Genomic DNA, 27,628 nt, shown 5'->3' on the forward strand with positions numbered 1-27,628 from the left:
GCGTTAAGTTACCATGTACAAGATTAGCACTGTCTCATGCCTTGATTCTTGGAAAGAGACAGTGGACCCAGGGAAGGCCAGTCTAGCTCTGAGGAAGATGAGTTACAAGGACATGGAGGGCCCCATTGACTTGGTTTGCCTTGGGCCCCCAAACAACTAAATACGCCCCTGCGTATAAGTCCACTTCCTGTCAGCATTCTATGTGTGTACTCTTAAACTTAACAAGTACTGTAAACTTTTCTTATCCAGTTATTTTACTCTTTATAAATAATTCAGGGAATTCATTAATGTTAATCAGAGATTTTTACTAAGAATAAAAGATAAACACTTGAATAGATTTTCAGATTTTTACAGTAAGAGGGCTATCTGTCTCTCTGGTAAGTCTACATCATAACTATTTTTTAGGAGTTCTACCCAGCTGAAATAAAAAAAAAAGTGACGTCATGATTTATTTTAATGCTTTGCTTTATTCTACAGGGTTAGCTTGAGGACAACAGCGACTACAGCACAGGAGTGTCCAGAGGTCTTGGTTGGCTGTAAGGTTCACTCCTCATCAAGTCCTTTCTGTGATGAAGAGTGACAGGAGAGTGCAGAGAGAGACAGATTAGTGACTGAGGACAAACAGCTTCAACAGCTATAACACAAGGTAGGTTCAGCTCAGAGGTAGATCAGATGAAACTAAATCATTACATTAAAGTTCATTTGTAAGGCTTGGATTCAGAACGGATGTAGAAAAAGGTTCTTCTAAGGAGGAAGATTTTGTATTTTACACTGAAACCTGAGACTTTACACTGGATCAATACAGTTTTGACATTTTAAGAATTGACTTTTCAGTTGGGATACATTAACAGAGTAAAATGACCAAAACATGGCCTCAGAGTAAGCATGTTAGTTGAATGCAGGTGTGTCCAAAGTAAGGGACCAATCCTGGCCCAAGGTCCATTTTCAAACGGCCCCAAACTTTCATCATACAATGTATTAATAATGTCTCTGAGATCAATCATGTTCTAAATCATGTATAAATTTCCATTTTCAGTCATGTGCACAAACCAAACCAAAGTCTATCTAGTAACATCTTACTAAACTACATTTGGACTGTGTATAGGCTACTTGTATAGAATTAAAGCTCTGTACAGAAACTCAACAACTCTTACAGCTGACATCTGCAAATGAGTGGATTTATCATGATGAAATGTGAGTTCAAAAAATCACAATGAGCACACACAACCAGATTAAAGTCATGGAATGGAGCAGAAAAGCATAGACGACAGTTCAGAATTCAGGATCAAAAATATTTTGGTCTAAAAGTGTTGTTTTTAGGTCAAAAACTGTTTTACTATGAAAGACATTCCTGATATCAGGACATAAAAAAGCATCCTGAAATATTTTTCCCACATTGCTCCCTAATGGAAAACATTTTTCTTGGTCAGAAGTCAGAGTTTGCGGATGTTTACGCAGCACCTAGCACTGCAGAAAACTGACCTAGTATCAAAAGACAACTGAGGGACAGGTGAGGTTTGATTTCATCAGTCTGTGATGATGGAACAAGGATGTTTGAGCGTTCTGAGAGACTGATTTTTGCAGAAGTAGTGAACAAATAGAGCATTCATTTGTTACTTTGACTGTTAATAAGAGCAAGAGCTGCAGTTTTGCAAGAAGAATTGTGGTCCTTTGAAACATTTTGGACACCCCTGGTTGTATGCTAAATGACTGATGAATAAATAAAAAAGCACTGTTTTAATATTGTGTAGAATCAGTATTGGCCCTTTTTTCTGTCTTTTGAACAATATTAGAACAGATTGAATAGTTTTTGTTTTATCTGGATTCTTAAAAACTAGTGTCAGAACTTTTCATTTTGCTGCAGTCCAATGAACAAGAGGTAAAGGAGCTAACTAAAGCTGTTAATCATATATTTAGTCCTGCCCAGCATTTGTTCCATCTCCAATGACTTTGCTCAACCATCCCATCTTCATTCTACAAACACCAAAGGCATAAAACCGAAAATGTTCTAACCTTTTTAAATGCACCAAAACAGTTCACCGAATCCAGAATAAAACTGATCCTTCCAAAAACCCTTGTGTGGTGTTTTTATTATTTTCTACTGAAGATAAAACTGATTTACAGCTGCTCTGAAACTGCTAAGGGCAGTGTGTATGAAGTGTTTAGTTGAAATCTGGAGCAGCTTCTCACCTTGGACCCTGCATCACGGCTCTTGGCCCGCAGCTTGTTGACCTGAGACTCAGCGATGTCGGCTCGCTCTTCAGCCTCGTCCAGCTCATGCTGCAGCTTACGGAACTTTCCAAGATGAGTGTTGGCCTGCTCTTCCTGCAGGATTCATCAACATGTGGCACCAACAAAAATTACATCTCTAATCAAGAGCATACAATGTTCTAGTAGTGTTTTAACATAACTCGATAAACCTCTATGAAATAGTTAAATGTGTGCTATGTGCTCTTTTATAAAACAATAAATGCACTTAAAAGTCATTTTGAAACTATTTTGTCTTCAGAAAGGAAAAATAAATTTCTACCCGAGCATAATGACAGATAACACTCCATCCACACTTACAGCCTCCTCGGCGGATCTCTTATAAGCTTTGACTTTCAGCTGCAGCTTGTCAACCAGATCTTGCAGGCGCACAGTATTCTTGCGGTCTTCCTCAGTCTGCAGAAAAGAAGAAAAGTTATACTTATCTTTTATCCAAAGAAATACAAATTTATGTAAGTTGAACAAGTTGTGTGTTGGTTTGTTCTACTAGGCTGCAGCTTTTCCCGTGTGTGTATACCAGAGGGGAACCCTCTGGGTCTTCAAGGTATTCAGTGAAGGCCTAATAAAAAAATTTTGAAAGAATTTTTGTACTCCTAAATAATTATTTTATTCTTTTTATTTTGTTTTTATTTATTTTACTCACTGAAATCATAGCAATGAGTTTTATATTATTTTATTAAACTTGTCCTGGCAAACAATGGGTTAATATAACTAAATGGAAAATGGACCAATCACAATTTTCCTTTTGATGGTATCTGGGTAAATCAGCAACACCCTCTGGCAGGCAGGGCCTTCAGTAACTGCAACGTATGCCTGTGTAACTCAAGCAAATGTGGACACAATTTAACAATGACAGCTGTCTTAGCCAATCATATTTGTTAGGTTGTGGGCAGGATCATTTCCTGTCATCTTCCAGGGATTCGCGAATACTTAATGGATAGGTGCCTAACTGTAGCTGTGAATGAGTGAGGAGAAAAGAGAAGATGTAGTTGGCAGAACGTGAAGAGAAATGGCAGAAAGTAATGGAGAAGACTGTGTGGTTGCTGGATTACTTGAAACTCAGTTTTCAAGGCTGTCTTTTCAAGAAAAGCTTGAAATTGAGCTGAAAGCTCGCCAGCTCCAACCTGGTCTAACCTCGGCGCAGGGCGGAGTGCACCCTCCGCAGCTGTAATTTGGTGACAAGCGCACATGTGCGCACGCCTCAGAGGCAGGTTTCCAGAGTGTCAGGCACATTTTAATGCAATAAACAATCACAGCAATCACTATTTAATGTAACCGTCTGAACCAGCATATACATTTGTATCTATATTAACTGTCCTTCACATCTGATGTCAGATTAAAGCCGTTTGTCATAATGGAAAGTTAACCTGACGGCAGCTGGAAGTTTGATGCACATCTTACAATAAACAATAAACACCCTTTACATCTGGTACTGAATATATATCTGGCTTCTCTTATTTCATTAAATTCAAAGAAAAAAAGGAGAAAACAGACGGAGAAAAAAAGAGAAAATAAATGTATGTTACTCTGGATGTACCTGTTATTTCCCATATTTCTCTGTTTTAGTCTTTATTTTTAATGTGATCTAAAAAGATGGGGAGTACATTATTGTAAGGAGGATGAGGAGGAGACACCAGAAGAGTATACAGTATATCACTAAAGGTGCGCACGATTTAAGCACAACTTTGTGCGTACGCACTGTTCGTGAATGAGGCCCATTGTGAGCATAGTTATTGATTTTAAGTTGATTTTTTTCAATTTTATATCTTAATTTTTTAATTGTTTGAAGTTGTGTTGGGTGTTGCAGTGTTCAGGCACAGGATACATTTTTAATCCCACAAAACTATCAATATACTGAACTTCCATGTCACATGATTTTGGCTATTGTTTTTTTTTCTTTGTTTGATTGTTTATTGCCATGTTGGTGTGGTCCCATGGTCCTACTGAAGGCCCAGTGGCTGGGGCCACGGTTCGCCACTGGTGTATACTGCCTAAAGGATGACATGTTTAAGGATATTGTAGAGACTTATTAACAGAGAAGTTCATGTGTAGCATTTAGGTCAAAAGTGAAGCACTAAAAGATGCTGAGCTGTTGAAATAAAACTTTGTACCTCTCAGAGGATAATGTTTCCCTAAAGTTATTTAGTTAGCCTTTCACAGATTCTTGCAAGGACTAGTGTGGTGTGATGACTTTTACACCAGCTTATCTCAGACGTGACACCAAAAGTATATTAGAAATATTTACATAAATATTTTTTGCTGCTTCAAAAAGAAAATCAAACATAGATATATTTTCTGTCAAAGAAAAGTGGAAAATGACCTGGTAGGTCAGCTCCTTGATGCGCCTCTCGTATTTACGGATGCCTTTCACTGCCTCGCTGCTCTTCTTCTGCTCCAGCTCCACCTCGTTCTCCAGCTCCCTCACCTGAGAAGATAAAAGATCCAAAGCAGCAGCATTATTCAGGAGCAGGCTATTAGTGACCTGGGAAGACATCTGATAATCCTTTAAAAAGTTAACAGTCTGAAAAATTTGGAGATGACTGAACTGGAGTTATGACACCAAGGAAACACGAGTTCATGTTTGCCAGGTGTCAAGAGTGCAGAAATAGTTTACAGTGTGCTGGATGTTTTCTGGATGTTTTCTGGATGTTATGGACATTTTTTTTTTTTACAAAGGCACTCATTTTTTTGGATTATATCTCTAAATTTTTGACATCACAGGTGTGTCAGATTGCTCTTACCCTGGCCTCAAGCTTCTGCAGCTGCTTCTTCCCTCCCTTCATGGCGATCTGCTCAGCTTCATCCAGACGGTGCTGCAGGTCTTTGATGGTCTGCTCCATGTTCTTCTTCATACGCTCCAGGTGAGCGCTGGTGTCCTGTTCCTTCTTCAGCTCCTCTGCCATCATGGCAGCATCAGTAATGGCCTTCTTGGCCTTCTCCTCAGCGTTCCTGCACTCCTGCAGAGCTTCTTCCACTTCGGTTTGAAGCTGAGAGGCATCAACCTCGAGTTTCTTCTTCTGGTTTATCAGGCCAGTGTTCTGCAAGTTTTCAGTCATAAGAGTTGAGAATGTGTAGTGTCTTGTGTCATACTCCTCACCACTCGTCAATCATCTGTGGTGGATGAATCACAGCAGGTCTTACCTGTGAGTGCAGCAGCTGCACCCTCTCACTGACATCCAGCAGCTCTTGCTCTGCAAGTTTACGTCCTCTCTCAGTTTGCTCCAGAGCAGACCTCAGTTCCTCCAGTTCAGCCTGAAGCAGGTTGTTACGCCTCTCAACGATGGCGATGTTCTCTTTAAGATCATCATTGGCCCGCTGAGACTCATCCAGCTGAATCTGGCAATCCTTTATGGGACAACATCCACGACACAACCATGATGGATTAGTTTGAAACACCTCAAGAAAAGAAGAATCTTCTCCTCTGAGCTTACCTTCAGATGTGCATGAACAGATTTGAGCTGTTTCTGAGCCTCAGCAGCTTGTCTGTTGGCCTGGCTGAGCTGGATCTCCATCTCATTGAGGTCTCCCTCCATCTTCTTCTTTAGACGGAGGGCCTCATTCCTGCTGCGACACTCAGCTTCAAGGGAGCTCTGCAGGGTGTCGATGGTCCTTTGAGAGTTCCTCTTGCACTGCTCCATCTCTTCATCCTTCTCAGACAGCTTGCGTTCGATATCAGCTTTAATTTGGTTGAACTCAAGCTGGGCTCTTAGGATTTTACCTTCTTCATGCTCCAGAGAGGCCTTGTGGTGAGATAGTTCACAGTTATACATATGAGCAAACACTTTTAATCTACAGTGAATAATTCATCTAAGAGGGTCTGTACCTCTGCTTCCTCCAGAGCAGACTGGATCTCACTCTTCTCCTGTTCCAGCTGTTTCCGCAGTTTCTCCAGCTCATGGATGCTCTTTCCCCCCTCACCAAGTTGCTCAGTGAGGTCAGAAATCTCCTCTGTGGGAAATCAACCATTTGGGTCACCATCGCCTACGAACATAATCCCTTAGATCTTTGGACAGAGAATCGTGTGTATCATCTCACCCTGCAGGTTCTTGTTCTCTCTCTTCATGGTCTCCAGATGATCCAGAGACTCCTCGTATGAGTTCTTGAGCTTGAAGAGTTCAGTGCTCAGAGCCCTGGCCTCCTTCTGAGAGCTCTCCAGCTCACACTGAGACTCTTCATACTTCTGCTTCCACTCCGAGAGGACCTAGATCAGTTAGAAAAGCCAAATATAAGTGTTTTTATTCAACCAAATGAGGAGTAGCAAGGTGGGAAGTTCACCTTGTACCAAACAGTCCCTATCATTGTGAAAAAACAACATCCCATCTAATGAAGTTATATTACCAATCTAATTAGTTTTGTTGGACATATCAGACTAAAACATCAAAGAAACTCTGAGTCTTCACTCCTGACTGATAAATCTTCATGGCTAATCCAATGGTTCCTTACTTTGTCAAAGTTTCTTTGCTTCTTGTCCAGAGCAGCAGCAGCAGCATTGGACCTCTCCACATCCACCATGAGATCTTCAATCTCATTCTGCAGTCTGTGTTTGGTCTTCTCCAGAGAGGAACATTTAGCATTCACCGCTTCCACAGCCTCCTCGGCGTCCTGCAGACGCTGAGCCAGCTTCTTCCTTTAAGAAAAAATCAATCACACAAAAAGTGATGCTCCTGTTTGTTGCATAAACGCTATCATTTCCACATGTATGTTTAGTTGCTTTGTCATCAATCAGACAAACTTTTTGTTCGTCTTACATTTTAGTTGGAACATAACACAAACAAAAAGCTGATCTGCCAGACGAAGTAAAACTTCTGCTAAGAAGTAACCAAATGATTGTCCTGAGTTTCAAACAGACTCACTTGGCTTCTTCCAGTTCCTCAGTCCTCTGGATGGCATCAGTTTCATACTTGGTTCTCCACTGAGCCACCTCAGAGTTGGCCTTGGACATGCTGCGCTGGAGTTCAGCCTTGGCCTCCTGTTCCTCCTCGTACTGCTCTCTGAGCAGGTCACAGTCGTGACGAGAAGACTGCACCGCGTGAGCCAGGGCATTCTTGGCCTATTCAAAAAAGGTGAATACATTTTGAGAACTTCTATGTGCATTAATAGAAACACTTGTTGATTACAACCCTCTGCATCAAAGCTTTATGTTACCTTGGTCTCCTCTTCAAGCTGCCTTTTGAGGTCTTCAATCTGTTGGGTGTAGGACATTTTTCCTCTTGTCAGTTGAGACACAAGAGAATCCTTCTCCTCCAGCTGCCTGGAGAGCTCACCTAGAATTTTTGCAAACACATTTCCATTGTCAGTGCCCTTAAAGACTTTGATACTCAGGCGTTAACTTGCTGAACTTTTCCAACCAAAAAAAGGAACCCTTACGAAAGAAAAATAAATGTACCAATATATTTTTTGAAATGTATTGTAATATATTATCGATATATTATGATATACATAGAATAATATATTGAGGGCATATATACTATATATTATATATTCATGAAATATATTTCAATAAATTGCAAAATATACAAATGATTGCCGCTTGCCATATACTGCCATATATTGGAAAATATAAATAATAAATCTCATATATGGCAATATATTACCTAATATATAACGTGATATTTTCCAATATGCTGCAATATATTTTTCTTTTGTAAGGGAAAAGCCACTGAACACAGCAGATAGATGTTGGAAATGAAATATTCTGTAAATTTACCATTTTCAGTTTGAAGCTTTGCTTTTTGCATGTTGAAGTCATTGATGCAGCGTTGAGCCTCCTCAAACTTAGTCTTATATTCATTCATCTGATCCTCCACAGTCCTGCATGTCTTCTCAAGATTTGTCTAGATCAAAAATACTTACTTTGAGTACATACTGTACAGTTAATCATTATGTTCACATCCATACATGCATTGTTTCTGAGCTTACCTTGGTCTTCACAATATGTTCCATGTTGGAGACCACATCATCCAGCTCCAGTCTGAGCTCACTCTTCTCCTTCTCCAGCTTCTGCTTGACTCTCTGCAGGTTGTCGATCTGCTCTCCCAGGTCAGCAACGCTGTCAGCCTGTTTCTTCCTGAGTGTGGCGGTGGTGGCCTCATGCTGCAGAGTGGCCTCTTCCAGGTCTCTGCGGAGTTTGAGGAACTCGGCTTCCCTCTTCTTGTTCATCTCAATCTGGGCAGCTGTTGCTCCTCCAGCCTCCTCCAGTCTCTCACTGATCTCCTCCAGCTCTCTGGCCAAGTCAGCTCTCTGCTTCTCCACTTTAGCTCGAGCAGCTCGCTCTGCTTCAAGCTCTTCCTCCAGCTCCTCGATGCGGGCCTGTCAAAGCATGCATGTTAAGAACTATCTCTACTGAGGGTTTTGACTTTGAATGGTTACACCTTTATGGTCCACTACCTGGAGCTCCTTCAGTTTCTTTTGAAGCTGAATGGTTATGGCCTGCTCGTCCTCGATTTTGTTGTTGAGCTGATTTACTTCAAAGTCTTTTCTATTGTGCAAAACGTAAGAGAAAGTAAAGATCTCTTCAGCATTTATGTGTTTATTTACAATCAATGGAATAATTGCTTACTTCTTCAGATGCTCCTCAAGCTGTTGCTTGTCATTCTCCAGGTCCATCAGACTCTCTTGGGTCAACTTCAAGTCTCCCTCCAGCTTCCTCTTGGCTCTTTCTAGATCCATCCTTACCTTCTTCTCTTGTTCGAGTGAGCCTTCGAGCTTGATGATACATTACAGAAAGTCAAGTTTCACACATGTTGGGAGGGTGCATATAATGTCCCACTAACTCCACTAAATAATGTTTGAAACAAGTAAAGTGGAGTTCTTACATCATCCACTTGCTGCTCCAGCTTGGACTTGGCCTTGGTCAGAGTGTTGACTTTGTCCTCCTCACTCTGCAGGTCATCCAGTGTTTGCTGATGAGCTTCCTGTAAGGCTTTCTTTTCCTTGGTCAGCTTAGCAATGATTTCATCTAGAGCAGCCATCTCTTCAACCAGGTTTTTAACCTGAGGGATGAGTTGGTGTTGGTGTTAAAGCTCGACTACTAACATGCTACTCATTATGCTTTTCCTTTGGTATCAAACAGCCCTACCTTGTTCTCAGTGGCATGCTTCTCTTTCTCAACTTTGGCCAGAGTTAACTCTAAGTCGTCAATGTCTTTCTTCAACTCTGAACACTCATCTTCCAGTTTCCTCTTCTTAGCTGTCAGTTCAGCGTTCATCTCCTCTTCATCCTCCAGTCTCTCTGTCAGCTCTTTGGCTTTTGCCTCCATCTGAATCTTATTTTTGATCAGCCCTTCACATCTTTCTTCGGCATCTGCAAGATTATCTTGCTCCTAAAATGGAAACAGCCAAACAATTGATGACATGCGTAAAATGGTTTAATTTTGGGTATAGGTGCAAAAGCACGCCTCAATCCCAAACATCAAATACGTTTTCACTGGACTTACAGCTTGAACTTGGAGCTGCAGGTCATTCTTCTCTTGGAGAAGACTGACCATTTTCTCCTCTAGCTCTTTCCTACGGGCCTCAGATTTAGCATAAGCTTCTTTCAGCTTCAGGAATTCTTCCTTCATGTTGGCCATCTCTTTCTCAGCCTCAGCAGATCTTAGCAGAGGTTTGATCTTGAAGAACAGCTTCATCCAGGGCCAATTCTTGACCCCCATGAAGGCACGGATGTTCCATTGGATGACCAGCAGTGCATCTCTGGGATCAAACAAAGACATTATTGTCACTTCAAACAGTCTTTTCTACAGTCTCATTTGCTTTAAAACCTTGATTCTTCTAACCTCCTTTCAACAATCTTCTGGAATTCCACTCTTGCCAGCAGACCTCTTGATCTTGCCTGGATTCCAGTAATGATGAGTGACAAACGGTCATCTCTCATCTCCTCCAGCTGGCCTAGCAGACCAGCCTTGAAGAACACCTATGAGCACCGATAGTTTTCTCATTTTTAGCCATCCTTTAAACATCTCAAACAAGTGCCACAGGCCCATTCAGTCCATGTAACCAGCTTGTGGTAACAAATACTAATTAATATAAGAAAAGCCAAGTTGAATATCTCTGACATTGTCGAGGAGCATTGTACCTTTCTTGACTTGTTAATTCTCTTCAAGAGCTTTTAGTGATTGGCTTAACAGGTACTTTTTAGCATCACTTTAACAATTTTTTATTAACTTTGTATGTAAAACTTTTCCCCTTAATACCATAGACCAGTAAAAGTGTAAAACTATTGGAGCACCAATATGGCTTATTCGCCCTGGCCCATTTGCACGTACAGTAATTACACTATTAGTCATAATTTACCATTATGGAACAGCCCATTTGGTTAGCTGCATGCACAGCTCCTAGTCATTGGTCAATTAACTAGTTGCACCACAAAAGCAAGGCTGGCGCAGAATGTCTTATGCCCAGGGAACCTCCTGGAAAACTCCTATCCAAAAAATTCAAATTGCACATGCCTACAATGCATAGACATACTTAACTAAGACTAGGACGTACTTTTCCAAAGGATTCATTTGTACCTTAAAGTGATACTCAGGGATAGAACAAGTTGGGTCCTATCACAAGGTTTAGGGCAGAAATTACCCCTACAGCAGTGTTTTTGTGCAGCAGAAGCCCAGGGCGCTCGCACCAAACACCCCCTCCCTGCTCCTCTGCTGGTTTCCTCTGCACTCAGAAGGGGCCATATTTTACTTGACCAAAAACACAAATAAACTGACTCCCACTGAAAAAATCTGATATTGGTCTGCATTCACACTTTATTTAGAGAATTTTCAGTGCATTACTTTCACACAAAACCACCGCTAACTAAGGCTCTAGTTCTCATTGTGTCGTAAAACGGCGCTACCTCCGCTGCAGAGCCACAGCTGGCAAGAGACGCTCGCCGCTTAGTGTATCAGGCCGCGTGCGCGGCGTGCCAGATATAAACAAACGCAGGTAGTCTGCCAGGACGAAGAGACACAATGAGAACTAGAGCCTTATTTAGCGGTGTTTTTGTGTGAAAGTAACGCGCTGAAAATTCTCTAAATAAAGCGTGAATGCAGACCCATATCAGATTTTTTTTGGTGGAAGTCCGTTTATTTGTGTTTTTGGTCAAGTAAAATATGGCCCCATCTGAGTGCAGAGGAAACCGGCAGAGGAGCAGGGAGGGGGTGTTTGGTGCGAGCGCTCTGGGCTTCTGCTGCACAAAAACACTGCTGTAGGGGTAATTTCTGCCCTAAACCTTGTGATAGGACCCAACTTGTTCCATCCCGGAGTATCACTTTAAATATCTGTTCTCTTTGCATATTTTGTCTTAAACTGTTTAACATGAGCACAACTTCCACCATCTTTAAAACAATCTAAGAGGTGTGGTAATCCTGCTGTGTAGCTTGTAATGGTGCAGCTCTACCACCATTAAATTCAATGCTGTATTAATATAAATTATAAATTTTATAATTTATATAATTTTATTTTATAATTTTAATTTATAAATATTATAAATTAATGCAGCTTGTACATACCGCTGAACCTTTTTTTTCCACTATTAGTAAAAACGGGACATTTTTATTGCTTTCATGCTATTGGCTATACTTGCATGTGGGCCCCTCTTGTCCACCCCATGAGATTAGCCTTCAAGTGGTTGGCCTAGGTGGCCTGGGTTCAAACTACAGCATCTTTTTCACATGTTAATCTCTACTCTGGCCTTGTTCTCCCTGCTTAGTCCACTGTCCTGTCCTCTCTGAAGAAAGCCCAGGCAAAAAAAACAAGTCAAAAAGAAAATGTGTTGATCCGTTAGTTACCTTCGTATGTCCGAATTTGTACTGGTTATGATCAATATCCAGAGACCCGAGGAGTTTTTCAGCACCCTTTTTGCTGTCAATGAACTGACCCTCAGGGATGGCAGCAGGATTCAGGATACGGTATCTGAAAATATAAATGAATAAAGAAAAGTCATTCAGGAAGTTTTAGGGTGTATTCCCACCTGGATCGTTTGGGACAGTTGTTCCGAAACATTGAGCAGCCCCCTCGAAAGTCTGGTTCGTTTGGGCATATGTGAACACAGCAATCGTGCTCCGATGCGGGACAAAACAAGCGGGTCGAGAACGTCAAATAGGTGGTCTCGGCACAACTGACTCATAACTGTGGTAGTTGTGAGAGTAGAATGTGTTGTTGTGCACCCATCAGAGTCTGTTTTTGACTGCGGTGACGTGAGCCGGCACGTTTTCATCTTGAGACATGCAACAGGATATTATTTTCCAGACGCAGTCGGGACTCCGGGAAAAACTGCACATGTAGTTTATCATAAAGCACACACTGGTACATTAGCCAGATAAACGCTGTAATGCAAACTCGCCACAGATGTTGTTGATGCTCCATGGCGGGTGAGAACATGAAAGAATGAATGAATGAATAAACGAAGACAGGGAAACTCATCGTCTTCCAGGTATGATTTCTGACCAATGAGAGAAAAAATCTATCGCACGTGACATTTGTTTACAACTTTGGACCGCAAGAGACTTTTGCCTTGTGAAGACAAACAAACTAAGTGATGACCGCTACAATTGTATCGGTTTTACCCCTGAATCTGAACAAAGCAAACGAGCCACAGGTGTGAATACACCCTTAAACTATGTTAATGAACATCTGATTAACAACATTCTACCTCTGTTTGAAATCTCCGTAGAGGATCCTGTTTGGGAAGCCCTTCCTGCAGATCCTGATGCCTTCCAGCACACCGTTACAGCGCAGCTGGTGCATCACCAGAGGGTTCTCCATGGCCCCAGGAGTCTTGGTCTCATTGGGGATGATGCAGCGCACAAAGTGAGGATGAGTAGATCTCAGGTTGGTCATCAGCTTGTTCAGGTTTTCCTTAAGAGGGAATTGTGACATGTTTTTCAAAACCACTGCAGCAAGTTACTGTGACCATTATCTCTAAGTTATCAATTTAAAATGAAGTCTTAAACACTGATCAGCCGAACATTATGACCATTGACAGGTAAAGGGTCATTATGTAGTGTGAGGATGTGATTTTTGACAATGACCAAATTGTGGTGGTTTGGTGACTGGGTCTGAACATCTCCAAAATTGGAGCTCTTGTGCATTTTCCTGGTCTGCAGAGGTCAGTACTGTAACAGAAGATCTACTAGGGCTCAAACTGCTGGGGAAAAGTTACTGCTGGGTGCCAGAATAGATTTGTTATGTGGGGTAACAGGGCATTAGACTTAAACAGCATCAAGTAGGGGATGGTTTACTTTGGCTGATAGGTATACATTGGTTGCTTTACTGAAGAGCTGTTATAGTCCTCAGCTATAACTTACCCTGTGCAAGGCGGATACAGTTTGAAAGGATGAGCCCTTTTTCTTGCTTCCACCTCCTTTGGCACCCTTTCCACCTTCAGCTAATTACAGAGTGTACAACTTATTATATTACAGGTATGAACATTTCGAAAGAGATTCATCTTCTATTATTTCAAGTTTTTTCCCACCTGATTCAGCTCCAGCATAATTAACGAAGAGGAAAGACAAAAGCTTCAGATTGGACTTCTGGTAGAGTCCAACCACAGTCTCATTCAGAGGGTCCTTGTTCTTCACCAGCCAGTTGTTAATGTTATAATCAACTGTTCCAGCGTAGTGCATCAGGGCAAAATGGGCCTCTGGTTTCCCTTTGACGATTCTGGGCTTCTGGAAGTTATTGGACTTTCCCAGATGGTTGTCGTAGAGCTTGGCTTTGAAGGTGGCATCAGAGGCTTTTGGGAACATGCACTCCTCTTCAAGGATGGACATGATACCCATGGGCTAAGGTGATGAAATGCAAAGTTATGACATGCAATAGCTTCATTTTACATGGCTGGAATTGCAAGGGTATCAAATCTCACCTTTTCAATCAGGTCGATACAGGCCTGTAAGTCCATACCAAAGTCAATGAAAGTCCACTCAATGCCCTCTTTCTTGTACTCTTCCTGCTCCAGCACAAACATGTGGTGGTTGAAAAACTGTTGCAGTTTCTCGTTGGTGAAGTTGATGCACAGCTGCTCAAAGGTGTTGAACTGTAGAAAGAAAAAAATGAAGACTTTTAGTCCAAGTTATGTTTCAACTATGGTTGGTTATTAGTGTATTAGATTACTCACATCAAAGATCTCAAATCCAGCGATGTCCAGCACACCGATAAAGTACTGGCGAGGCTGCTTGGTGTCCAGGGATTGGTTGATCCTCACCACCATCCAAAGGAACATCTTCTCATACACTGACTTGGACAGTGCACCGATAGCATAGTACACCTTAAAACATTAAAAGAAATAAAAGTTAAAAACCCTTCTTTCCCTCATGATGCTGCTTCATTTGTTTTTGTAAGAAAACATAGTGTAGTAAGTCCTGAGGAAGAATCAAATTTTAACATTCGGTTATTAAATGCCACAAATAGTAGATTTAGAGGACTGTAGGTACGTGAAAACCTAAACCTGGATATGGACTGCTGACTGGTTCCCAAACCAAGTCCTCATACAATGAGAAACTCTAAACCTCAGGTATAGTTAACTGAGGGGGGGATCTATTCTCCCTCCCTGTGTGTCTGAATCTGAGCCTGAACTCAGATAGAAGACTAAGGACACCACAGAAATGATGTTTTTACACTGAAACTTACATGTACATCTTCACCTTTGTAAACATGTACTGTGTAATGAAAATCATTGAAAATGTGTGTGTAAAACTGCAGTTTTGGAAACATATCCCATTGTAACATCTGGATTTTTATTATACTGGGTTCTTAAAGACAAAAAACTGTCATGTTTAGTCTTGATGTTGAAGCTTAAATCCCGAGAAACGTGATTTTGACTATTACATAGTAAACTTTAATATATTTCCCAATTTTGTGGCACTTTGTTGTAACGACAAATAAAGTTCTATTCTATTCTCTGTGTGTGAATCTCATGGCGGTACAAAGTCATAGTTAGTGATCTCTCGGATAGTTTGATCCACGCACATATGGCAAGCCCTTTTAACATTTAATAGCTACATTTGACTCTCCGGAATTAACATTATAGATATCAACAACATAATTGTGACTAGTCGAAATTCTATTTTGACTAGTCGAAATTCTATTTTGACTAGTCGAAAATACAGTTGGAGATATCTATAATTCAGTTTTGACTAGTCGAAAATATAGTTGGAGATATCTATAATTCAGTTTTGACTAGTCACAATGACAGTTAGAGATATCTGTAACTCAGTTTCCACAAGTCAAAACTGAGTTATAGATATCTGCAATGACTCCCTAAAAGCTGCCCTTCGCCTCGTCACCATCCTAAATGTCACTTGCAGATATCTCTAATTCAGTTTTGACTATCCAGAATAACAGTTAAAGATATCTTAAATGTGATTGTGAATGTCAGAAATGTGTTCATGATGCTGGACATGCGAGGCTACCCATTGGATACTGACCCAAATAAACTGGAGGAGAGAAGAGAAAAAATCATTTGAACAGTTTTCTTAGGAGAAGAAATGGTGATTGCGGTCATCGACAAGATATTTAGAAAATGCCATGAAATAGAACAAATTTATAATCAGGGACTTTGTGGGAAACAAGAGCTACGTTCACTGCAGCAAGCCCCTCCTCCTATACCTGTCATAACTTTTGTCATCAGATATCAGATGTCAGATATCTGCAACATCAATTCGCCTAGTTGAAACTCTGTTTCAAGATATCTGTAATAACATTTTGACTAGTCAAAATAAAAGTTTAAGATATCTCCAAAATGAGATATCTCTAACCACAATTAATTTAAAGATATCTGTAACTTGATAAAAGATATCTGCAACTAAATTATGGCTATCCATAAATCTAGTTGCAGATATCTACAATTTCATTCTAACTAGGCATAATTCCCGTTCAAGATATCTATAACGGCATTTTGACTAGTCAAAATGTGATTAAAGATATCTATAACTGCTATTGTAGATATCTTTAATGGAAGGGGGTTGAAGATATCTTGATTTGGAATTGTGACTAGCCAGGATGAAATTGTAGATATCTGCAACTAGATTAATGGATAGTCATAATTTGGTTGTAGATATCCACATCTCACATTGTGGCTGTCCATAACTGAATTTAAGATATCTGTAATGAGACACCCCACACACATGAATGGGGAAAGGGGCGTGATTTGTTCCAGGAGGAATTAAGTTGTGGATATCTGAAAGTACAATTGTGGATAGGAATAATGTCATTGTGGATATCTGAAATGTTCAATTTGACTAGGAACAAATGAATTGCAGATATCTGTATTACATATCCAGACTAGCTATTAAATGTTAAAAGGGCTTGCCATACGTGCAGGAAAGATGAGATGTGAGGGGGCATCAGCCTAAAGTGACCTCACTGACTTGGCGGGAAAAGATGAATAAAACTCCACACTAGGGTGTGGTCTCTTCTCTTCTTGGCTCTTTTCTCTGCCCTCTTCTTTTCTTTTCTTTTCTCTCCGACAGCTCTTTCCTCTTCGACCTTCACACTTTGTCTACCTGCGGCCTCTCAGCACGTCTTAGCAATCTGCACCGCACCGATCTGCTCCGGACTTCTCACAGGCCCTCGACTCTGCAACCCGAGATGCATTCAGCTATCCATCGGTGCCTACTGGTGTTGTGCGAATCATGAACGAATCGTTCAATACCCGAGAATAGCTTTACTGACTCGAGAATCACGATTCTTCACCCCAAATGACTCATTTACTGACTTAGTACAAAGCTCACGGTAGCCCAGCCCCTCACTCACATCACAGGAGAATTGCTGGTAGGTAGAATGGCTCAACTCAAAGTGTATACGGGTCATTAACTCACCCACAGTACATACAGATCACTAACTCACTCACAGTATGACTCAAAGCACATACGAGTCACTCGCCAGCTCAAACGTACGTAGCATGGCTCGACTCTTAGCACATACGGGTCGCACTAACTCTCTCTGTTTGAACTTTGTAATTTTTCTCAGTTATATTTATCTAATTTAATGTTATTTTATTTGTGAGTTAGAAAAATAAAAGTTTCTTTAATATATGTTGATCTTTTACTCTTTTTTTCATATTGGAGTGTATTAATTGTCCTTTTCAGTCATTTCGCTGGTATAAATCTCTCTGACATATAGATTTCTATGCACTTTCTGGGTAACTGACTTGAGTGACTCAAATGACTCAAAACATGATTCACTTTGGTGAGTGACTCGTTTAAACTTGACTCAGTAAAAAGAATCGAGTTTCCCATCACTAGTGCCTACATCTCTGCCTGAGGCAAACAGCTGATCTGCGGGATTCCCTCGCGCTCTGACGTCAGAAGACGAGTGCTGATCACGGATTGTCCTGCGGTGATACAATGTTGGAACTCTTTGGATTCAACCAGACACTCAGCTGACCTGCAACGGGCCTCCCCATCACCCTCATGGACATCTGCACTGGGACTCTGCCGTCTCTGTCACCGCCGCTAGTCCTCACTATCCTGTTCAACCCTCTGGACTTGTGTAAGACAATCTTGCATGTACTGGTATATCGTGGTCAAGAGATCTTGGGTGGGTTAGATTAGTTTAGGTGGGTGGTTTATGTCCTTTATTCCATTTATTCCAGTTTATTACAGGGTTATTCTTTCATATATTTCACCTGTTCATTTATTTATGCACATATTTCTTCTTTTAGTTAGTAAATAAACTTTTCACATATAAATAATTTGCTTCCTGTCTTTGTGTGAACTATTGATGTAGCGGCTCTTTGATATTAAGACTTGATAATTAAGATAATTGTATAAATTATAAAATCACAGAATTCTTACAGTAAACATTTCTTAAGTTTCCCTGTTTTCTCTAAAATTGGGTGGTGCCCTGACTTAAGTCTAAACTCGTATATTGTAATTTCAGATTCTCTTTTGAAAGTTAAACTTTCGCTTCTGTGGAATGCTGGAATTCTGCTGTTAATAATTAATCAGTCATTATTTGACACCGATTAACGCTACACCTACCTGCTGTACATTCTGTCCCTTGGTGACCCACTCGTTTCCCACTTTGACTCTTGGGTGACAGAGACCTTTGATGAGGTCAGCAGAGTTCAGGCCCATCAGGTATGCGACTTTGTCAGCATCTGTGAAAAGAAATGTAAATGTAAAATCTCTCAGTGAGACCAAAGGCAGTAATGGACCGCATCCTGTCATGTTACAGTTTATCATACTTCATAGGTCCTCACCTTCAGTCCCGTCAGCCTCTGCCTGCTCCTCTCGCTGCTTGTTCTTGAACTTCATGTTGCCGTGATGCATGATGGCACCAGTCAGCTTGTAAATGCCGTTCTTCTCCTCTTGAGTAAAGCCCAGCACATCGAAGGCGTCCTGAAAGAGAACAGGATTAATGTATTTGTAATTTTTTCTTTTTGAAGAGTGGCAGTAGAGACTACATATGAGCTCCACATGCAGCACACAGGAACTGCTGTTTTCAAACTTCTTTCTTTATCATACTGAAAACTTAAAGTTACCAGGAGTATTGGACTAACAAGTGGCTGTTATGTGGAGCATTGCAAATCCAGGGTTTGTTTTCATCCTTGTGTTGTTGTGTTTAGATTAGGTATAGCTTAGGTCTGCAAGGTACTGTGGTTTCAATGTAAATACATACTGTAGTTGGAGGTACTATTAACTCCTTTGGGGAACATAACATAGAACGATGACGTAATAAGCAGAGATGGAAAAAGTACTGAAAAATTACAATTGAGTAAAAGTATCTTTACTTTGCTTAAATCCTACTCAAAGTAAAAGTAAAAGTACCCATCTATAAATTTACTTGAGTAAAAGTAAAAAAGTACATCATTTAAAATGGAATTTAAGTAAAAGTTTCTTAGTTACTTTCAATTATTTAATGCAAAAAAAAAAAAAAAAAAAAGATGAGCCATGAATCAAATCCAGCATGAGTTGTTTTAATCAACTTGGAGGCATATTTAAGTACACATCCACACTTGTAAAAGCTCAGCTGAGCTCAGTAACATGATCCTCTTAATTCCTCACAATACAAGGACAACAAGGACAGTAACAACCTGTACTGTAAAGTGCAAACTATTTTCAGTCATATCGTTCAACTGACAAAACAACAATTAGAATAGTATTCAAAGTATTCAAAACACAAGGGGGCGTGGGCGCGCACAAGGCAAGGTAATGCAATTGACTTTCACTTCTGAAACAGGGGGGATTTCTGCCCACATTTAATTTTTTTCACTATCAATATTGTACTCAGTAACGATAGGGGGTTCAAATGTAGCGAAGTAAAATACTTGGGCCAAAATGTACTCGAGTAAAAGCAAAAGTTACATATTTCAAAAACTACCTAGAAAATTACAAATTACTAATAAAAGGTACTCAATTACAGTAATGTGAGTAAACGTAATTTGTTACTTTCCACCCCTGGTAATAAGTCACCTTTTCTAAAAAGTGAATTTTTACTTGTGAAAATAATGAGTGAAGTCAGTGATGGTGAACATTTTTATAAGGTCAAAATTGGGTTGGTCCCTCTCAAAACATGAATTGCAAACCTAAACCAAAGTCTAAAGGGAAAAAAGTTTCTTTTAGGGGGGAGAATTAGAAATGATCCCTTACTCTTCAAACCTTAGTCACTTTTTTAAAAGATTTAGTAAAACAACATTTTCATTCTCATTTTAAAGTTTAACACCCCACACTAGGATAATTGAGAGCTTTTTTCTTTCCCTGCACATCTGTGCTCAGATAAACGAGACATCATTTCATAATTTCCACATCTTAAAGGGAACATATCATGCGTGTTTCTCCTCTTCACTATGCCAGACTAGGATGCCTGTAAAGCATTTCTGCCCTCAGTACAAGTCATTTAGTTCCTTCATTGCCCCACAATAGTGTTCTCAATATCCTCATTTTAGGCCATTCTGAAGATCTCGTTGAAACGCTCCGTTTGGAGAATGACCTGCAGTAACCTCGCAACGTCACAGCCCTTTATGCTCTGATTGGTCAGTTCTATCAGAGGGTGGAGGGGGTAGAGCCAGGGGGCGGTTTTTGCAGCATGGCAGTATTTACAAAATCACCATATTGAATGGGGCAGACCGAGCGAGTTTGCTGTTTGCCAAAACTTCACCGTAAGGCATTGATAGCTCTAATAAAATGGCAGAGTGTAGGATACGTCCTTTTGTATTGGACCCCGAGTCAGACCCGGACGGTTCTGCAGCTCAGGAGGAAGAAAATCCACCTGGACACAGATCATCTCAGGACGCTTCAGTGTGGTGAGTCAAAGCGGTACTGTAACATGTATAGTTTATACGTGGAAATATAGGCAGACTTCACCAATAAACTATTTCTATAACAGGGCTCCATCCTGCTCCTTCACTTGTCTCTGTCTGTTTTATCCATCATGCTGAAAGTGTAGTCTAAAGATCACCTCTACCGTCAGTTCGTCTCTATGTTGTTACCGCAGCATTATTGTGGTCCAGGTTCAGAGTACATGTCAGAACAAGCATGCAAATATCACAGTCTCACAAGTATTACGACGTCTGCTAAACCTACAGTGTTTTAACTGCTAATTCACCATGTAAAGCCGAGCTGCTCAGCAGAGCAGAGTCCCTGCATCCAGCACTCAGTCAGTTGGCTCTTGGTGGGTGTATCCCTCGGTGGCGGTTGTGTGACTAACTGGCATCACAGTGGAGGAGCTGCTTTATCAGATTACTCCAATAAAAAGAAAGGACGACGTTCGAAATCTCGCGGCCATCTCGCAATGACCTATTTTCAGAGGCATCAAATCTCGTTCTAGGATATCAGAAAAAATACAATATCTCATTTTTTGAAAATTCAGGGGGTGAAAGGTCTTGTTTTCAAATTTATTATATGTAAGTTTTAAATCAGGGATCAGCATGATATGTCCCCTTTAAGTAGTTCATGTAAACCTTTTTATTTAAAATGTACATGATGGAGAGTGTAAACAACTGAAAAGTTGCTTTTTTGACATCAGTGTGTGTTAAGCTGTATTTCACAGACAGTTTAAAGCATCTCTACTCACATCAGTGGCCATCAGCTCCTCAGCATCGTTGATGGAGGCTACCGTCGTCTCTCCTTGGGAGATGAAGGCGTAGTCGTAGGGGTTGTTGGTGATGAGCAACATTTCTGAAAGGCAAAGCAGTCATGTTGAATGTTAAATTTGATACTCTGAGGATAAACATAATAGATAAATAAAGAAGATGTATCTTTTGTTTGTTTTCTTTACCAAGCAGCTCAGGTTTCTTCTGAGACAGTATCTGATAGAAGATGTGGTAATCTCTTTCAGCCTTAAGCTGAAAGGTGACGCGGGACTTTTCCAGCAAATCTATGAAAACATGAACCAAAGCGTTGAGCAGACAACCAGTTCAAACAAAGTGAAACAAGATGGAAGTCACAACGATAGACTGCTTACATGTTTCAATATCAGCTGAAGCCAGCTTCCCACTGGCTGCAAAGTGGATTCTGATGAATTTTCCCTGACACACACAAAAGAACAAATTAAAACCAAAAATCAACAGACATGTATCATCCCAGAAACAAACGTACAAATCTGGATGAGTTGTCGTTCCTGATGGTCTTGGCATTCCCAAAGGCCTCTAAAGCTGGGTTAGCCTGGATGATTTGATCCTCCAGGGTTCCCTGAAAAGTTCAAAGTAACATTCAGTGACTTGGAAAAACTTAAGATAATGTTTGATGTGCCTTCAGAGTTGTTGTTGTTTTTTTTAAGGTGGTTTAAAATCCATGCCTTTTTCTCAGAGCCTGCTTCTTTCTTGCCTCCTCCAGCTGCAATGCTTGCAAAGTACTGGATTACTCTCTTTGTGTTAACAGTTTTCCCAGCACCAGATTCTCCACTGAGGACAGAAATGAAGTTGTTATGCTGAGAAATTTCAGCTATATTCAGCTATATTCACTGCAAACTCATATTTTATTTCAAATATCATGGAGGAGACATCATGCATCTCCATCACTCTTCTAGTAACTCACGTGATGAGGATTGACTGATTTTCTCTGTCTGTAACACAAGAGAAACAGTTAAGTCTGAGTTTGAGGATATCTTGGCTGTTTTTTCACGTTATCTTTCTGTGAATCTTTCACTGGTGGAAACTCACCAGTAAGCATGTACTGGTAGGCGTTGTCAGAGATGGAGAAGATATGAGGAGGAGCTTCACTCCTCTTCTTTCCTCTGTAGGCAACAACCACTTCCTGGTTGTAGACTGGCAGCCACTTGTAGGGGTTGACAGTCACACAGAAGAGCCCAGAGTAGGTCTGTCAGAGTAAGAGAGAGGGATGATGGACTGATACTTTAGATGCTGATGGGTTAAAAAAAAAAAGAAAAAATAGAGAGGATAAAAGTGTCTCACGTAGATCATCCATGCTGCGTAACGCTCTTTGAGGTTAAACAGCACAGCAGGCTCATGGAGGAAGGTGAACATGGCCATGTCTTCAATTTTATCAAACTTTGGTGGATTCTGAGGGTGAACATCACACTCCTTCACCGTCACCGTCTGAAAAGGAAACAGTCTCTATTACTGCATCGTGATAGATCCTGCAGAACATCAGCATCTCTTAAAGTTTCTTGTCTGTTATGAGAACACTGAAGGTCCAAGCACAGGATTATCATGACATCATGCTGTGTCCATCTCAGTGTCTGGTTCTTATGTTTCTCTGCTATGTGAGACTGAAGGACAAAAGGGCTTCTGTCATCGTTTGCATTAGTAGCTGCATCCAGAGCAGCTCTGCTGCCAGCTCACTGACCTTTCCTTTCTCTGTCTCAGCAGTGACTTTGTCTCCATCACGGCTGGTGATGGAAGCCTTCACATACTCCTCGTCAGTGTCGGGAACAAAGCACTCCTTCTTCATGTCAAAGGGTCGGGTCTGGGCCTCCAGACGCTCCCTGTCTGACTTCCTCAGGTATGGGGCTGCTGCCCCAAACTCTTTCATGGCAGCATCACCCATTTTCCCCTTGTCTACAGAAGATAAAGTAATGGCATGGCTTTGTTGTTTCTAACAGGAAACTGTAGAATAAGATGCATGCAAATCAAGACAAAGTCCGTTTCCTTTTTCTTATTTTTACATGACTATATCCACCTGTCTTCAGGTGCTCTTACCTTACCAATCCCTTCAGAGGTGTCTGAGGTGTAACGGTCCTAAGGAAAGAAGTATTCAGCAGTTCAGTCCACACCAGCACAGGCAATGATTTAGTATCCCTGTTGATTTCCTCTGTTCCAGCACCTTACCTTGAGATTGAATGGTGACCTAGTGGGGGTTTCACCATGAGTTCTCTTTTTAAACAAAGCCTCTCCACCAAATATGGAGGAGGGTTTCAGGCCCAGGAATGTTATTGTCTGACTTAGGTTAGGGTACATAAAGGGAGGGGGTTAATGAGTGGCACAGAGCAATATAGAAATCAGCAGGTCGGAGTCTTATCAGTGATGGAGTCTTCTGGTGAGGCCATATTAGGAGCTCCACGCAGAGCAACGATTAATCATAGGTATCCTCAAGCAGCCAGGGGACCGCAACTCAGGCTGTAAATAGACACAGGGAGGGAGAATCAAGCCTTACATCAGCTCTGCTTCTGGAGCACAAACAATGAGCGGTTGAAACAAGCTGTCTTACCTAAGGCCAGGACAATGCCCACTTTTTTCTTTGATGACGGTGGGATTAATGGAGTTAATTAGTCTCATTTTAATGTAGAAAAACAGCTGCAAGATAATGGGCGGACACGCAAATGCTAAAGTCAAAAGAAATATGTGGTACCATTATTTTTTCTTTCACATTTATTGCAAATAAAATAATCTTATGTGTTTTCTTGGTTTAAAATATTCACGTTACGCTGTTCAAGAAAAGATTAAAAACAGACCTCCAAGCAGAGGAATGCCTTTACAAGAAGTTAATGAGTAGATGCCATCAGTGCATCTTTGCACAGCAGCAAAACCAATAAACAAAAGGGATAATTAACATTCTCTGCATGATTTGATCCAAAAGGCGGTATTGTATGAATGTAAACTTCACTCACTGTGGTATAAACATGAGGGAACACACTCACAGAGGATGTCTGTGGAGACATTTGAGAGAAGTATTTGATGTGGGGTCTCAGTTACTTCGAGAGCTTAAGTAGAATGGACTTGGCAGGAACATAAACAGCCATCAGATACTGAGGGGGTTGATCTAAAAAAAGAACATCAGTCTGTGAGATTAACCAGGCGACAAGTGCGAGGCTGCCCAGAGAGAGGCCTGCCACAGGTGACATGCCTGAGATGCACAGAAAGACAGTAATGATGGCTCACAATAGAGAAAATGCAAGTATGACATGCTGCAATGTGATGCCAAGGTCACTGTGGAAGCTGTCTCCTATTATCAGACAGCAGCAAGCAAAAGCTGCCCCCCCTCCAGTTACAGTGCTGTTGACATGGCATTGTGTCTCAGAGGACAAAGATAACTGTGTGAAATTCCTGCTGAGAAGCTCGCTCTGATTGAGGAGAACAGCCTCAGAGGCTTTGAGGATCCTGCCTCAGGACTGGTGATGGCAGATGCTGGCCTCACACTGTGCTTCGTTTCATATTAAAGTAATGAGACTGACAAGTAAAAATCAAAACTTAACAAATATAAATTCTTTCCTTATGTGAGGTCTGTCTGTTTGCTTTTTGAGCTTGAATTTTAACAACACCGTATAGAAAAAACTGTCCCTGGCCCGGATGATGGAGTTTACAACTCTTCCCTCTGCATAATATGTATGAGCCAGTCACTAGCACCAGTTATCACAACTCCTTCAAAGGTTAAGAGATAAGAGGAGGGTCAACAACTACTGACAAGTGCTGAGATTATTTCCATACTGATAAGCTGGCCCCTTGTACTGACAGCTGGTGTCAAGGTGCCAAGTGGAAGTGAGAGATTCCATGACCCTGCTAAAGACCCAGAGACGATTACGGCGACCTTACAGTTCTAAGTGCTTTTCATTAAGGGAAACTAGATTTACACGTTTGATTTTTCCCTCTGATTATATTTAAGTCCAGACCAACAGGGTTGGTCCTGACACATGATATATAATAACCCTAATCACTTATACTCTAAACACAGCTGTACAGCTGAATGGTTCATGTATGTGTTCTTGTTAATTTATGAGACTCAATAAACTTAACAGTTCATTTTTCAGTGTGGCCCTAACACCCAGAGAGAGAGAGAGAGAGAGGGTTTGACTCCTTTATTTTGGCACTTTAGGTGCTTATTAACAGGAGGAACAAGGATCTAAATTTAGTTCTTTGATAATAAATTTGTCCCTGATAGCAGCACAGCCTGGGGAGTAGTATAATCCAGATGTCCAGGAACCAAAAGGACAGAGTTGGTTGGGAGCCCTTTTGTCTCTGATGTCTCTAGAAATTGAAGAGGTAGCAAATGTTTAATTTAACATTCAAATGTCTTGATAATGTGTTTGCTTTTTATACAGACATAATCAAAATCTTAAAGTGATATTGCGGGAAGGAACAAGTTGGGTCCTATCTCAAGGTTTAGGGCAGAAATTTCCCCTACAGCAGTGTTTTTGTGCAGCAGAAGCCCAGAGCGCTCACACCAAACACCCCCTCCCTGCTCCTCTGCCGGTTTCCTCTGCACTCAGACGGGGCCATTTTTTACTTGACCAAAATCACAAATAAACGGACTCCCACCAAAAACTCTGATATCGGTCTGCATTCACACTTTATTTAGAGAATTTTCAGCGCGTTACTTTCACACAAAAACACCGCTAAATAAGGCTCTAGTTCTCGTCGTATCGTAAAACGTATGTCTTGATCAAAAGGTTAAGTATTTGCCAAATACACAGACTTTTCCTTATACTTCTCAGTTAAAGCCAAGTATACTTAGACTTTCTTTATACTTTTAACTATAGGCTAAGTATACTTAGACTTATAGATATACTTTTAAGTATAATATAAGTATGCTTACGCATTACTTTGTTAAGTATACCTAGGATAAGGTCTGTAGCTGCAGTCAGTTTGCGTAATACAACAAATCCATCTGCAGTGCAATAAAGCTCAATCAAAACCAGCACTGGGTGAACATCCTCCATGCTAATGAGCTTACTGTGGTCCTCCACATAATGGTGCCAGCCTGTGTTCTCATCCTATGGAGCCAATTTTCATCAAACCATTGTCTTTTTCTCACTGCCCTGTGGCAGTATTTTTCAATTACTCTAGTCAGATCTACACAATCAACCAGGGTCTGAGGCCTTTGGTCAAAACACAGATAAACAACGGGCGACAAGAACTATCTGGTTTCTGTTAAACTTTTTGTTTCACTGGGAACTAAAAGTTCCAGAACCTTCTGTCTTCAGTCGTTGTTGCTTTTGGATTGAATATATTTTTGAAAGATAAAATCATTTTCGCCCATGTGGCCTGAGAGGCTGAGAAATTTCCAACAAAGAGCATTTCCAGAGCAATTTCCAACACAAAGCCTTTGGTGTGGGGCTTTTTATAATCCAGTGCCTGAAGTACCGCTGTCTGGTACCATTTAATGTTTGAAGCTGTTTTGATTGTCATAAACACAGTTTTTAGGTGACAGGAACTCTTTACACCAGAGCCATACAGTTAATGAAGGTGTTCTAATTTTAGTAACGTCAATCTTTGGTTGGTCCTCTTGTTTCTCTTGGCACGAGGTCAGATGTCCTGTTAATCTCTTTGATAAACCAAACACATACTGTGCTGTTGTGTTAGGAACTTGTTGAGCCAGAGGTGTGAATGTGTTTTCATTAGATAATAGATACCTGCTCCTACATTTAGGGAGTGAAGGCCATGACATGTAATAAGAGAAGAGTCAGGACTCCCTGGATTTCACACAGGGGCAGAGGCCTTCCTCTTCATTTCCAGCTGCCACAAATCATTATTTAGTGTCAAGTAGCAGCACTAACTGTTGAGACTGACATCAACATGGAGCTGTAGACAACAGGTAAAGATAGCTATGTTTGGGTGTAGAAGACACAAAAGGAAATGTATTTCTAGTTACAAATATTTCATGGTGCTCCTCAATGTCCAGAGTTTAGAAAACAGCATGCTCTTATTTGGTAAAACTAATGATTCACATTTATTCATTCATTCAATTTCCAAACCGCTTATCCTGTTCAGGGTTGCGGGTGGCTGGAGCCTATCCCAGCTGTCATTGGGCGAGAGGTCGGGTACACCCCGCACTGGTCGCCAGTCAATCACAGGATCTGATAATTCTAACATTTATTTTCCAAACAAGGAATCCCTACAAAACTAAAAGAATATTCTTAGAGAACTGAACAAAATATGCTCTAACAAACCTAAACTTAGCTGAGAAAACCAGTGTTTCCTTTTATTCTTTTGTTTATGAGCTTCAAGTTATTAGTGACTCTTTAAAGACCCCAGTCCCTTAGCA

General features: G+C 40.8%; 1 protein-coding gene across 1 annotated transcript; it reads right to left on the bottom strand.

The window, feature by feature from the left end:
* Positions 1-543: 543 nt before the first annotated feature.
* Positions 544-23,197, bottom strand: LOC141804321 (myosin-7-like). The gene is made up of 37 exons (XM_074688683.1): positions 22,997-23,197; positions 22,603-22,746; positions 22,351-22,507; positions 22,226-22,253; positions 21,987-22,092; positions 21,788-21,880; positions 21,654-21,717; positions 21,468-21,566; positions 21,264-21,367; positions 18,451-18,589; positions 18,230-18,348; positions 14,365-14,514; positions 14,113-14,283; positions 13,723-14,032; positions 13,556-13,635; positions 12,901-13,106; positions 12,038-12,161; positions 10,043-10,179; positions 9,704-9,959; positions 9,347-9,589; positions 9,084-9,260; positions 8,828-8,973; positions 8,656-8,746; positions 8,188-8,577; positions 7,976-8,102; positions 7,414-7,532; positions 7,122-7,318; positions 6,712-6,895; positions 6,304-6,469; positions 6,092-6,216; positions 5,700-6,008; positions 5,410-5,613; positions 5,010-5,306; positions 4,589-4,693; positions 2,569-2,664; positions 2,191-2,325; positions 544-564 (listed from the first exon to the last, which is right to left on the bottom strand). The coding sequence occupies exons 1-37, from the start codon at positions 23,195-23,197 to the stop codon at positions 544-546; spliced, it is 5,820 nt and encodes a 1,939-aa protein (XP_074544784.1).
* Positions 23,198-27,628: the final 4,431 nt, after the last annotated feature.

This window comes from Halichoeres trimaculatus, unplaced genomic scaffold, assembly GCF_033239565.1.
Source record: "Halichoeres trimaculatus isolate MK-OKI-2021-1 unplaced genomic scaffold, fHalTri1.1 fHalTri1_scaffold_15, whole genome shotgun sequence".
Classification (NCBI taxonomy): Eukaryota; Metazoa; Chordata; class Actinopteri; order Labriformes; family Labridae; genus Halichoeres; species Halichoeres trimaculatus.

Bases quoted from the DNA above. Each gene is read 5' to 3' on its own strand.
- LOC141804321 (XM_074688683.1), bottom strand. From the start codon at position 23,197: ATGGGTGATGCTGCCATGAAAGAGTTTGGGGCAGCAGCCCCATACCTG. The intron at 22,254-22,350 runs GTGAGTTTCCAC...CTTGTGTTACAG, and splicing joins CTACCAGTACATGCTTACTG to ACAGAGAAAATCAGTCAATC. The intron at 21,368-21,467 runs GTAAAGAAAACA...TTTGCCTTTCAG, and splicing joins GAAGAAACCTGAGCTGCTTG to AAATGTTGCTCATCACCAAC.